Source organism: Alosa alosa, chromosome 18 (genome assembly GCF_017589495.1).
Source record: "Alosa alosa isolate M-15738 ecotype Scorff River chromosome 18, AALO_Geno_1.1, whole genome shotgun sequence".
In the NCBI taxonomy this organism is placed as follows: domain Eukaryota; kingdom Metazoa; phylum Chordata; class Actinopteri; order Clupeiformes; family Clupeidae; genus Alosa; species Alosa alosa.
This window is the reverse complement of record NC_063206.1, coordinates 1282053-1295000: the sequence shown is the minus strand read 5'-3', so window position 1 is coordinate 1295000 and position 12948 is coordinate 1282053. Positions and strand designations below refer to the sequence as shown.

At 46.7% G+C, this 12948-nt stretch overlaps 1 protein-coding gene across 2 annotated transcripts in view; it reads left to right on the top strand.

Moving 5' to 3' along the window:
* Positions 1-4882, top strand: part of LOC125311965 (zinc finger protein 501) — a 6023-nt gene extending 1141 nt beyond the window's left edge. The window contains exons 1-2 of one of the 2 annotated variants that reach the window (XM_048270376.1): positions 5-209; positions 737-4882. In XM_048270376.1, coding sequence (XP_048126333.1) covers positions 850-2430 — 1581 coding nt within the window. In that variant the 5' untranslated portion in view covers positions 5-209; positions 737-849 and the 3' untranslated portion in view covers positions 2431-4882. Of the gene's footprint in view, positions 1-4; positions 210-736 lie in introns of those variants that run through there. The other variant, XM_048270375.1, reaches the window with a different exon arrangement.
* Positions 4883-12948: the final 8066 nt, after the last annotated feature.

Genomic DNA, 12948 nt, shown 5'->3' with positions numbered 1-12948 from the left:
CATTGTGGCTGTCTCGGGTCTTGCAATGTTGTATTTCCTGTTTATCGATGCATCGCTTTGTCTGATGAATTTTGGTCCTAAATACATCAGATATGTCAAATATCACGCGATTAAATACGTAGGAGGGTGGATTAATAAGAATAGCGTGTGAGATTGGTGTTACGAAGACTGCCGGGACAAGACACGGAAAGCCCGCATGCAGCCAGTTGGTACGTCGCATCATCCCGCCTATGAGGAAACTGCCGTCGTTTACCTCATACGGGAGGCTGTCTCATGAATTATTTGACTCAGGAAATTGTTGCTGTGTGGTGTATTAATAGACGATGGCCTATTAATTGTTATCAAAACGTATATTTTTCGACCCATTTAAGTTCTGAAGGAGTCGGTTGACTTGTATGCTTCATCTGAGTGGCGGTTTAATGTAGGTCATGGTGTTTTTCGTCTGCACGCCTGCGTCTGACCGGAACAAATCGAGGGACTAGAATTGTGTTTGTGAATGCCTGGCTCATGGAGTAGAAATGTATCCATAGCTACGATCATTTTGAGATATGCATTTAGGTAACCCTGGCAACATTCCCGGATGTGCGTGGGTGAGAGTGAAATCAACCGGAGATATGGACTAAAACGTTCATGTTCAAATGATCAGAACTTCATACTATAGTGAGTTGTTTCTTTAGTTAGCACATTCGTATCAATTATAACATTTTTCTTCTGCTGTTTGTCTTTCCTTCCCCAGACTATTTGTGTATTTTGGGACAATTCACTCAACTGAGGAAGACAACCCCACAGACAGACAGACACACACACACTCTCACTCAGAGGCCCAGGGGCTAGCGCTTAGCCGGCCTGATGGAGGACGCAGAGACGGAGCTGACGTCATCGGAGCCCGAGGCCCTGGGCGCGGACTTCATCACCGTGGAGCTGGACACACAGCCCATCGAGTACGTGGTCAAGTGGGCCGAGGTGGGCTCCAAGTTCACCATCTCGTGCGTGAAGAAGGACTCCGAGGAGGGCTTTGTGCCCGGCGAGCTGAAACCCGAGCCGGACGAGAGCTTCTTCGCCCACTACGAGTCCGTCTACCCAGAATGCATCGTGGAGGAGAGTGTGGAGGTGCCGCCGCCAGACGAGGAGGAGATGCTGGAGGACGGCCACAGCGACTCGGACGACCCGACCGAGCCCGGGGTCAGCCAGCTGGGCCACGATGACGACGTGGACGACGAGGTGATGCCGCCCCCCCGGTGGAGAGGAGGAGGGGGCAGGACCGGCACGCGCGCCCCCAAGGGCAGCGGCTCTCACGCCTGCCACGTCTGCGGCAAATGCTACAGCCACTCGTCCAGCCTGTCCCGCCACGTCCAGACGCACGGCCGGGGCGGAGCCAAGGCCATCATCGCCGCGGCAACCGCCGCTGCCGCAGCCGCTGCAGCCAATCAGCACAAAGAGGAGTACGGCAAGGCCGGCGAGGGCAAGAAGACGCTGGCGTGCAACGTGTGCGGCGTCCGCTGCAACGGCAAGCGCCTGCTGGCCATCCACAAGAAGAGCCACAAGGCCAAGCGGCTGCACACATGCAATCTGTGCGGGAAGCACTTCAACCACAGCTCCAGCCTGTCGCGCCACCGCCTCATCCACAAGGGCAAGGCCCGGCCCGGCACGACCAGCGCGGGCACCAAGGCCCCCCGTGGAGCCGCCATGGTGCTGCCCGAGCTCAGCATGGCGCTGCCCAGCATGGGCAAGCCCAAGAAGAAGCGCGGGGGTGGGCGGGTCAAAGGTGGCATGGCGGTCAATGTGGGCGGTGAGAAGCAGTACCAGTGCACGCAGTGCGACAAGGTCTTCAGGAACTCCACGCAGCTCTCCAAACACCAGGTGGCGCACGTGAGGCAGCTGCTCAACTCCTACACGCAGGACAGCAAAGACCCGCTGGCCAAGTCGTCCGACCTGAAGATCCGCCTCAAGCTGTGCTCGCGGGACAAGCCCAACTACTACACGCTCTGCAAGAAAAACAAGCGCTCCAAGGCGGCGGCCCGTGCCCGACTTGCAGCCGCGACAGCGGCGGCGGCAGCTGCCCAGGCCCAGTCTCGCAGCCCTGACCCCGAGCGCCCGTACGAGTGTCTCCACTGCGACAAGCGCTTCAGCAGCACGGGCAGCCTCGCCCGCCACGAAAACAGCCACGCCGGCGAGAAGCAGTACACGTGCAGCATCTGCCGCAAGAGCTTCGTGCGTCTGTCCAACCTCAAGCAGCACCAACAGACGCACGCGTCCGGCAAGCTCTACTCCTGCCTGCACTGCGGCAAGACCTTCGTCCACTCCTCCAGCTTCTCGCGGCACAAGAAGGTGCACTCGGCCGACCGCGCCGCCTCGCAGGGGGGCAAGCAGCGCCAGAGGAGCCGCCCCGTCATCGACGAGACTGCGCCCCTGGAGTCAGACTCTGAGTGAGAGGAGACCCCCCCCCCCCAAACCCTCTCCTCTCCACTCTCCTTCTCTTCTTCAGCGGAGTGTGTTTGGGTTGGACTTTTGCAACACTGCTGACAGTTGAGGAAAGGAAGACAAACAAACAAACAAAACAACTCTGTAATTGGCCAATGTTCAGTTCTTTCCCCTCATACAGACCCCCCTTGTTTGCGTATTTGTTTTATTTTATCTTCTTTTTTTTTGTTAGGTTTTGGGACTTGAGTTGGCGTTCTGTGTTTTTCAATGCATCTTGGGTACCATGTGTTTGGGCCTGAATCCTACTCTTCACCCCCACCCCCATTTTAAATTGGTCATAGCGTATCGTCTGTGTGTGTGTGTGTGTGTGTGTGTGTGTGTGTGTATGTGTGTATATGTGTATATGAGTTGGCCACGTAGCCATCATTGCAAATGAGTATAGATTTTTTTTTTGTAGACATTCCCTTTGTTACTTGGTTGGTTCTGGAAGGTTAATTTATGTTAATTTAAGGATTGAATTTGAATTGGACTGGCGTGTAGGGAACCCTGGTCGTGCCCGGTGAATATTATTATTGTTATTATTATTATTATTATTATTATTATCCCCAAAAATTTACAACTACCAGAACTTCAAAAAAAGAAAAATGAAAATAGATGAAGCAAAAAAAAAAAATCTGTTGAGGGTGTTTGATGCGTTTATTTATTTTTGATATGTGTCTGAACGCTGCCCCTCACTGAATGAAGAACTTTTACCATTTGACCTTGAACTTTTACCATTTGACCTTGTGGCTGCCTGAGGTCACAAGCAAGCGTGAAAGTGGGCCTCACTTGCGGCGCCGCCGAGCAGGTCAAGGTCCGGTTCGGTCCGGTGTGCCGTAGCCGGGGAGCACCCCTCCCCGACGTCCACTCGTTTGTTCATAGTGTGTAGCTTCCCACGTCCAGCACCGTTCTCTGTGCGGGTCGAGCGGTCCCCTGACTTAGACCAGTTCACATCCCAGAGTTAACCCATCGGATGCTGGTTGATGTTTCACATCATATTTTGCTCTTCCATCTCTTTATTTTTCTCTCTGTCTGACTATCTGCATCTCTCCTATACAGTTTTTAAGCTAAAACACAAAGGTTTCTTTCCAGGACTGATCTACCATGACGCTTCTGTATCTGTTTGTGTGTCGGTTCAAGTTGAGTGTGCGGTTTCCGGTTCCGTGTCGATCGCTTGGTTGGTTTGTTAAATCGATCACCTCCTCGTCCTCGCGTGGGGCGGAGGCTGTGCTGTGGAATAAAATTGGACCTTTGAGAACCTTCTCCTTCCTCCTCCACGTTCTTTTCCAGAGCCGCTCGGTCCGAGTCGTCACCACCTGACTGCGTAAACCGCTCCTGGACTCAAGGCGGTCTCCCCCACATCTGCTTACTAAAGAGAATAAAACTTTATTTTCTAGCAGTATGTCAAAATATGAAATCCATTGTACCCACGCCAGGGTTATACAGGACTCTGAATTTAATACTCACATATAGAGAAAATGTGATCATATATAAATATATATATATATATATTTGTGTGTGCATGATGATTATACCATGAGAATATACTTGAGCAAACTGCGTTAGTTTCTTCCCATCGGCTGCGTGTTGTGGAGAAGACTGATGCGTTGAGATGGGCCTCCCGGTGTGTGGGCCGAGCGAAGCTTCCTCTGACGGATTTCTCCGGGAGCTGGCAAAGGATTTCATATTTTCACAGGTGTTGCACTATTGTATGTATAGATGACAAAACGAACAAGCACTACGTAGTTATGAATTGGAACGGCTGCTCTGTGTGTGTGCTGCACGAGGACTAAGAATCGCCCGATAATAAACAAACACAAAACGAACTCCTAATCAGGCAGATTTTTTACCGGCTCCCGTCCAGCCAGACCCACACACACACACATTTGATCCCACCACCCAGGGAAAACAGACTCCATGCAACATTTTATAAAAACTGCAACCCTTCGTCACCTGCAGGTTTCTCAAGTGTCCTCAGCAGCTCTGTGTGTGTGTGTGCGTGCGTGTGTGTGCGTGTGTGTGCGTGCGTGTGTGTGTGTGCGTGTGTGTGTGCGCGCGTCACCAAAGCTTCCCAGAGCCGCCGGCTGTATGTATGCGCAAGACGATAATACTCTCGGTCCCACCATGCCCCGTTCCTGTATCTGCAGAAAATGTTTTCTTCTAGTCTAGTCCATGTGTTCCGCTGGTTCCCCTGGGTTCTCTCTGTTGTGGTTCTTATTCCTTCTCCAGTATTTCTCCTCTGAGGGTTCTGCTCGATCTCAGCGGTTCCTCTGCTGGCAGTGCTGTAACTCCGCCCCCCCACCCCTCGGATAAAACAGCGCCCCCTCCTGCCCAGAGAGGTGCATTTTGTATTGTGTTATTCCATTAGAGTAAAACTGAGTTCTGTCATGCGTTATTTTGTAATAAACCATTGATTGAAGAATGCCGTGGTGTGTGTGTGTGTGTGTAATAGTTGGCCAGTTTGAGTCTGTACCTCTGGGTTTTGGTATCTTCACCATGCTAAGTCTGTGTGTGTGTGTGTGTGATAGGGATAATAATCTCAGCTCAATAATCCTCATTCACAGACAGACAAACAGACTGCCTCCATCAGGGTCAGGGTCTGTGACGGCTGCATACCTTTCCACCTTCCTAATTAACCTCACTCTTAGTTTACCTTTCCACCTTCCTAATTAACCTCACTCTTAGTTTACCTTTCCACCTTCTTAATTATTAATACATCTCACTCTTAGTTTACAGTGGCAAGCCTCTTAATTCACTTTATTCACCCTTGAGGCCAGAACGAGGCTAAATGATACACTTGCCATTACACCTCAGTCCAGCAGAGTATCTTCTATTTGCCTCTCCAGAGCCGACCCATCAGATACTAATCCTGAGAGAGGGTCTGCCATGCTGATTATGTTTACACACACATTATATGTTTGCGGTTGGTTGATAAATATGTTCTTGCTGTGTGTTTGAAAATGTCTAATTGACCTTAATAAGATTGATAAGAGGGTATCTATGAATCTCAGGTGAGGTTAGAGCCCTCTGCTGGTGAAAGTGAGGTACTGCTACTCAGGGCCAGCTGTCCACACCAGGAAAGCAAGATGGCAGATCTCTCACCTTCGCTATCACTTCCAGAGCAAACCCAACCATCCCTGTTATGATGTGGAGTTCAGGACTTGTATTGAAATGTTTACAATATTGATGGCTGAATCTGTAAGATCATTTAGGTTCATCTACTTTTCCTGTCTTTATAGAAACAATTTCAGTTTATCTTTCTGGAATGGAGACTTGATAATAAGTTTATTTAGTTAGCGCCCTTTTTTGACTTGATGTACGTTTAGGACACTAGACACTCCAGACATATGCATTCTGACCAGCTACTTTATCGAATCAAATATTGGACCTTTATTTTAATAGACTTGATTTGTATGTCAGTCAATGCAAGTAGGCTATGTCCCTGAATATTTAAGTATAAGTATATATACTCTTTTGATCCCGTGAGGGAAATTTGGTCTCTGCATTTATCCCACTCTGTGAATTAGTGAAACACACAGCACACAGTGTACACACAGTGAGGTGAAGCACACACTAATCCTGGCGCAGTGAGCTGCCTGCAACAACAGCGGCGCTCGGGGAGCAGTGAGGGGTTAGGTGCCTTGCTCAAGGGCACTTCAGCCGTGCCTACTGGTCGGGGTTCGAACCGGCAAACCTCCGATTACAGGTCCTAAGTGCTAACCAGTAGGCCACGGCTGCCCCTATTTGAAGTAGGATATGGATTCACTTAAATCGAGACAAAATGGGACAGAACCCAGAGTGTGTGGTGTTCACTTGCTAGCACATGACACAGCACCCCTGTCAAAGACAAACCTGTGGAGTATTTTGAATGGTGACATCAGGAGTTTAAGACCACAAATATAATGGCAAACACCAGCATGTTCCGAACAAGTAGGCCTACAGACACTTTACGTGTCTTATCATGTAGCTCACCGTTGTCTGATGGAAAACCTGGACATATCGATGAGCCGATCATCCGCTTTGCTCACATTTTAAACATCTCAAGTATTCTCATAAGAGGAAAGTTCTCTTACTTAACTTATCTGAGCTGATTATACTGGTGCTTTTGCTCTCTCTTTGCTAAGTAGATAAGTAGAGGGATGCCATTAGATTTGCATTTACCTGCCTTAGCCACAGGGATGTAGTGGTCAAATAAGAGGTGGGTAAACTATTCAGTCTGTGAGGTGGACTGTGCCATGCGGTATCAGAGTTTTAAAAAGGGCATTCAGAACATGTTTGATGATGGTGGAGGCTATTGTCCCATGTTTATAACGATAGCAGTGGTATTAATTCCTAGAGTGTACATATTGTGAATGTGGATAATACAGTGTGATTTGTGAATGTTAAAAGTTGCAATTTCTCACTGTTTCTCTGTACAAGCCAATAAGGTAAAATTTTGTGTACCTGACAAGTTTCGGCTACCTTGCCTCTGTAGCCTTCATCAGAGGTGTCACGTGATGTTGGTGTGACGTGGTCTGAGCTGTGTTATATGGCGTTTTCCATCCCACCTGATGTGGTGGGATGCCACCCCACATGCCACCCTCACACTACCCACCCCGCATGCCACCCCACATGCCACCCTCACACTACCCACCCCACATGCCACCCCACATGCCACCCTCACACTACCCACCCCACATGCCACCCTCACACTACCCACCCCACATGCCACCCTCACATTACCCACCCCACATGCCACCCTCACATTACCCACCCCACATGCCACCCCACATGCCACCCTCACATTACCCACCCCACATGCCACCCTCACATTACCCACCCCACATGCCACCCTCACACTACCCACCCCACATGCCACCCCACATGCCACCCCACATGCCACCCTCACATTACCCACCCCACATGCCACCCTCACACTACCCACCCCACATGCCACCCTCCCACTACCCACCCCATGCCACCCCACGCCACCCTCACACTACCCACCCCACATGCCACCCTCACACACCACCCCATGCCACCCACATGCCACCCCATGCCACCCACATGCCACCCTCACATTACCCACCCCACATGCCACCCTCACACTACCCACCCCACATGCCACCCTCACACTACCCACCCCACATGCCACCCTTCGTCTGTGTGTGTTTGTGTGTGTGTGCCAATAACTCCCCCAGCTTTGCTGCCTCCATACTTTTTTTTTTTTTTGTCATTTACAAATAAAAATATGTCCATGATGGCCTGGAAGTCTCGAGTAGACCCAAGTGAATTAGCTAAACATTTAACTAAACATTTAGCTAAACATGGTAACCAGCAACAAGTACACGTTCTCTAAACGCTGCGTGCATGTGCTCTCATTCTCACTCCTGTGCAAACAAAATGTGTGTGTTCTGTTGTGTGTGTGTGTGTATGTGTGTGCTCTCATTCTCGCTCCTGCACAAACAAAATGTGTGTGTTCTGTTTCACATAGTGCGTATTCTGCTGCAAGTTGAACAAATAAATTCTGTCTTCTCATAGCTGAGTAGCCTGATGTCACACACAGTGTGTGTGTGTGTGTGTGTGTGTGTATGACCGTACACCTGCAGATGCCACTGTGTGTGTGTATGAGTGTGTGTGTGTCTGTATGTGTGTGTTTGTGTGTCTGTGTGTGTTTGTGTGTGTCTGTGTTTGTGACCGTATACCTGCAGGCGCCACTGTGTGTGTGTATGAGTGTGTGTATGAGTGTGTGTGTGTGTGTGTGTGTGTGTCTGTGTGTGTGTTTGTGTGTGTGTGTGTGTGACCGTACACCTGCAGGCGCCACTGTGTGTGTGTATGAGTGTGTGTATGTGTGTGTGTGTGTGTGTGTGTTTGTGTGTATGTGTGTGTCTGTGTGTGTTTGTGTGTGTGTGTGTGTGTGTGACCGTACACCTGCAGGCGCCACTGTGTGGCGTCGCCACTGTGTGTGTGTATGTGGATCACTGAGGCCACATAAAAGCGCTTCTCTATTCCCCGTTCATATCTAGTCCTGAGGCACATGAAACGTGTTCGGTTGCTGTAGGCCACATTACCATTTCGGCTTTGGCACATTATGTGAATTTGCAGCATTTATTTGTAATAAATCTACATAAAGACTAGCCTGGCTAACTTCAGACTTCATCTCATTGAGATGGGGTCTGGGAACTAGACATTAATTTTCTCGTATTTGAAATGTGGTTTACGAATGCCTAGAGCCGTTTATTGGGCTACTTAATGTCTATCAAATAACGTCTATGCGTAGCTCATACTTGGCCGGTGTGTCGTCATCGTCTTGCTGCCCTCCCTCCGTTCTGTGATTGGTCCCCTAACTGAGGCGAAAATTTGCTCCATGGAATCCAGGCTGCCTAGCAGCGTGAATAAAATTGCGCGCGTAAAACCCAGGCTACATAAAGACCATATTTTGAACTGTTTTAGTGGCCTGTGTGGTGCAACACGCCCATGTTTGCTCTGGCTTCTGTAAGGATGGCATTCCTGTGTAGGGACTAGCTGACCGGACAGTGACCCAACTATAGCATGTGGTAAACGTGACACCAAACTCCTCTGCTATGTGTCCATGAAGAGGATCTGTGTGTGTGTGTGTGTGTGTGTGTGTGTGTGTGTGTGTGTGTGTGTGTTAGCGTGTGTGTGTATATGTGTGTGTGTGTGTATATGTATGTGTGTGTGTGTGTGTGTGTGTGTGTGTTACCGTGTGTGTGTTACCGTGTGTGTGTGTTGTATATGTGTGTGTGTGTGTATGTGTGTGTATATGTGTGTGTGTGTGTGTGTGTGTGTGTGTCCATGGAGAGGGTCTCCTCTAGAGCAGTGGGTCTCAACCTTTTTTCAGTGATGTACCCACTAACCAGCGCACAAGAATTACCGCTACGCTTCAACCACGACTCCATCGTTTCTCCAGTTTTGACAGTGATTGACAGGTGATGGCGGGTGGCATGTGACAGGTTGGGTTGAACCATCCTGGTATGGGGGTGACTCTGGGTTTTTAGGATTATGAAATTGAATAGCCTACTGAAATATAAAATTGATTTTATGAACTTATATTTTCCTGAAATATTTATTAAATAATTGTTTTTAAAGTATTTTTGCATGGATTCTACGTTTTAAATATATGTATATTTTAAATATGTATTAGTAATAGCATTGATTTTATTTTGATTTTTAAAGAATTTAAATATAAACAGCGTATTATAAAAATTCTTATGTTTTGACATGTATCTCACCACAGCAAGCTCATAGCTCTACATGCATTTCATGTGTGTGTAGGGCAGACTGTCCTGAATCTGGCAATATCATTGCCATGGTGGAGGGATTCTCTGGGGCTGAGCAATTTACAGACATATGTGGTGTGTGATTTACAGAAATAAATGCCTTTTTTTTAATTTAGTGATTAAAAATGACCTTTCTGCGCTCCATATCTGTGACAGAACTGATCTGACCTGACTGAACCCGAGTTTGCATGTTAGCCAATATGTGCCTATGGTGTCTGCACCTATGATTCTCTACAACTTTTTACTGCATTGCCATGAACAAAGTAAAGGCACAAAAGGTGTTTCTTTGTTGAACAAATTGGGATGCAATGTGAGCCTTGAATTGGATGCCATGCAGGAATTTGCTAGGATCTCAAAACCGGATTATGAACATTCTTTGCCATAGAGAAACACACAGTGGGTTGGATTATAAACATGCTTTGCCACAAAAACAGACAAAAACGTGAGGTAAGTCGAGCTATATGAAGTTATTATTTTGCTGTCACTTCGTCTGTTTTATCAAATGATAGCTCTGTATCTCCTCTTTCATCTGACATGCGTGTCATATCTATGCGATCACAGGCCGCGCGAGTAATTCAAACTAGTAATGGGTGTGCAGCGTTGATTTTTGTACATGCCGTTATTATTTTGCAGTCACTTCGTCTGTTTTCATAAGCCACAAAGATCGATATACTTGGTACCAATGGATAGCCCTGTGTCTCCTCTTTCACCTGATATGCTTGCCATATCTATGCGTTCACAGGTTCGCGAGTAATTCAAACGAGAGTAATGGGTGTGCAGGTGAACGCAGAGAAGTATAGACTTTAAATATGATGCAATTTGATTTAATTTCATGATTTTTTTTGTTCTTCATACTTTAACGTACAGACAAGTGTGTGGTCTCGTTGGAAAGCCCCACTTCTGCTCTGTCACGCAATAACGGTTTCATCTCGCTGTGATGAACAGTTGCGGAGCAATGAAGAAAGGGTGTTTGTTTTTTGACGGACTTTGCGTCAATCGGGTTCTAGGGTTAAAATCTCACGTAGGCCTACCCCCTGGAGTGCCTTCACGTACCCCCATTTGAGAACCACTGGTCTAGTCTATTCATCAACAGAAAATGAACAGATTGAAAAAAAGAAGAATGGATTTGGCGTGACATTTCTTGCGTAGTGTTAGATACAGTATTTTTGTACGCTTTTGACGCAAAAAAGACAGGATGACGCCAGTGATCCCAAAGAACAACACAATTGTATTATCTTTGCAAAGACACAGAATTATACAAAACAATGGTTCGTACCGAGACTCTGATATGTTCTGCAGGTAAGGGACTGTACGATATTTACCGGGGGGGGGGGGGCCTAAGAGAATTTATTAAGCCTTAGGGGAAGGCCCAGGAGAATTTTTTTGGCCTGGGAGGAGGGCCAGGATTATTTTTTTCCTGATCCATGATATTTTTTCCCCCTGATCATTAATCCGTTTTCGATATTTTAAAAGGTTTGTAGGCCAAAACATGATTCACGTCTCTTTGACAGAGTGGGCGAGTCCAAAAAGTCGCAACCCTACCTGAATCTCCCACAACTCCCCTCGTAAGCTTGCAGGTCACCCGCGGTTATGAGTCATAAACCAAATATTTTAATGATATTCGGGTCATTTGCGGGCGGGTGAGTTAAAATTAATTAAATATATATTTTCTACAAATAGGCCTACTTAAAATATCACAAGAAGGCTAGCATCAATACAGTAAAGCATCAATACAGTAAGTCAACAGTAAAAAAGCTGAAGACGCGAGTTAAAATAATAAAGACACCCCTTCAGGAAAAGCTTCAGGAGGCTATGGGAAATATTGGGAAAAGTTCTTAAAGAAGATGACAATAGTACAAGTTATGGTCTATGTAGGCCTACTTCTTGCGAAGCCATTTAAAAGTATGACAGCCGAAACGGGCAGCCTGCAGGAATAAATATTATGGCACAGACTACACAGCCATATCTACCGGTATGTATAGGTTCGCGCATGCATAAAAGTTACCTTATTCGTTGTGTTTGTGACTTTAAACAGTGAATGTGCTTTAGTAAAGCTTTGTGCTTCATTCAGCATTTTAAACCAGTTCTTACGCTTACGTTTTGACCAGCAATGTATCTCTCTTGCCTACCTTGCCTCCCCATTTCTATTTTCGAAAGAAGTATGTCCATAGCCAAATCTTATCCTAGTGTTCTAATCCTTGGTGGTTGCGTGCATAGCCGTGGGAAGTGGGGTGCCGCACCCCCTGCAGGAAAGCACGCGTATTTACATGTCATTACTCACGATCAGAAAAAAAAGAAGCTCTCCGTCCCCCTGTCTATTACAGTTTTTTCTGAATGCTTAAACACATTTTTTGTAACTATGGCTGCTTTGCACTCAGTTTGCAATTTTGTAACACACACTTTGCACAACTGTAGGCACAATGGCTATTATTTACACTATTTTGCCCAGTCTACATGTGAAAACTGGGATATTGTCATGTCAGGCCTGGATACGTCATTCCAGAATATATCGGGTGGGAGTGGGTGGTGTAAATGTTTTTTCCCTGTGCCTTGGACTAGGACATTGCATGTGATGTAGACAAATTTTGAGAGAGTGGCGACCCGATGTAGACTGATTTGTTTTGTCTCAGTGAAATGCTATTTTGTGTTTTGACTTGGGAAAAACACGCAACTCTCTGGCACACTTTCTCATGTGAAAACTGTTTTTTTGACTTTGCAATGTGTAAATAAACGATGGAGTGACTGAGAAGAGAAAAAAACAGACAAAAAAAAGTCTACATGTGGGGATATTGTCATGTCAGGCCTGGATCGTCATTCCAGGATCCATGTGATGTATGTTTACAGAACTATGACAAAAGTTGGGATGTATGTTTACAGAACTATGACAAACTGACATAGTCTACCTTGTGCACAGAGAAAGCAAAAAGCCAGATGTGTTTTTATTCACACCATCAGTGTGTTGTTGGCACATTGCGTGCTTACTATTGTGATGGCTTGTGTTTACTGTTAGATACGAAAACACAATTTTTACGAAAGTGTGAAGAGTTAAGCAAGGTGTGTTAGCTTTTGCAAGAGAACTACAATGTTTTGCTGATTGGGTGAGAGGTTTTGCCATTTGTGTGTAGAGTTTTGCAAAAAAATGTGCTTAAGCAATCAGAAAAAACTGTAAAATGATGCATAGTGTTATCGGGGAGTCTCGGTGCACCAC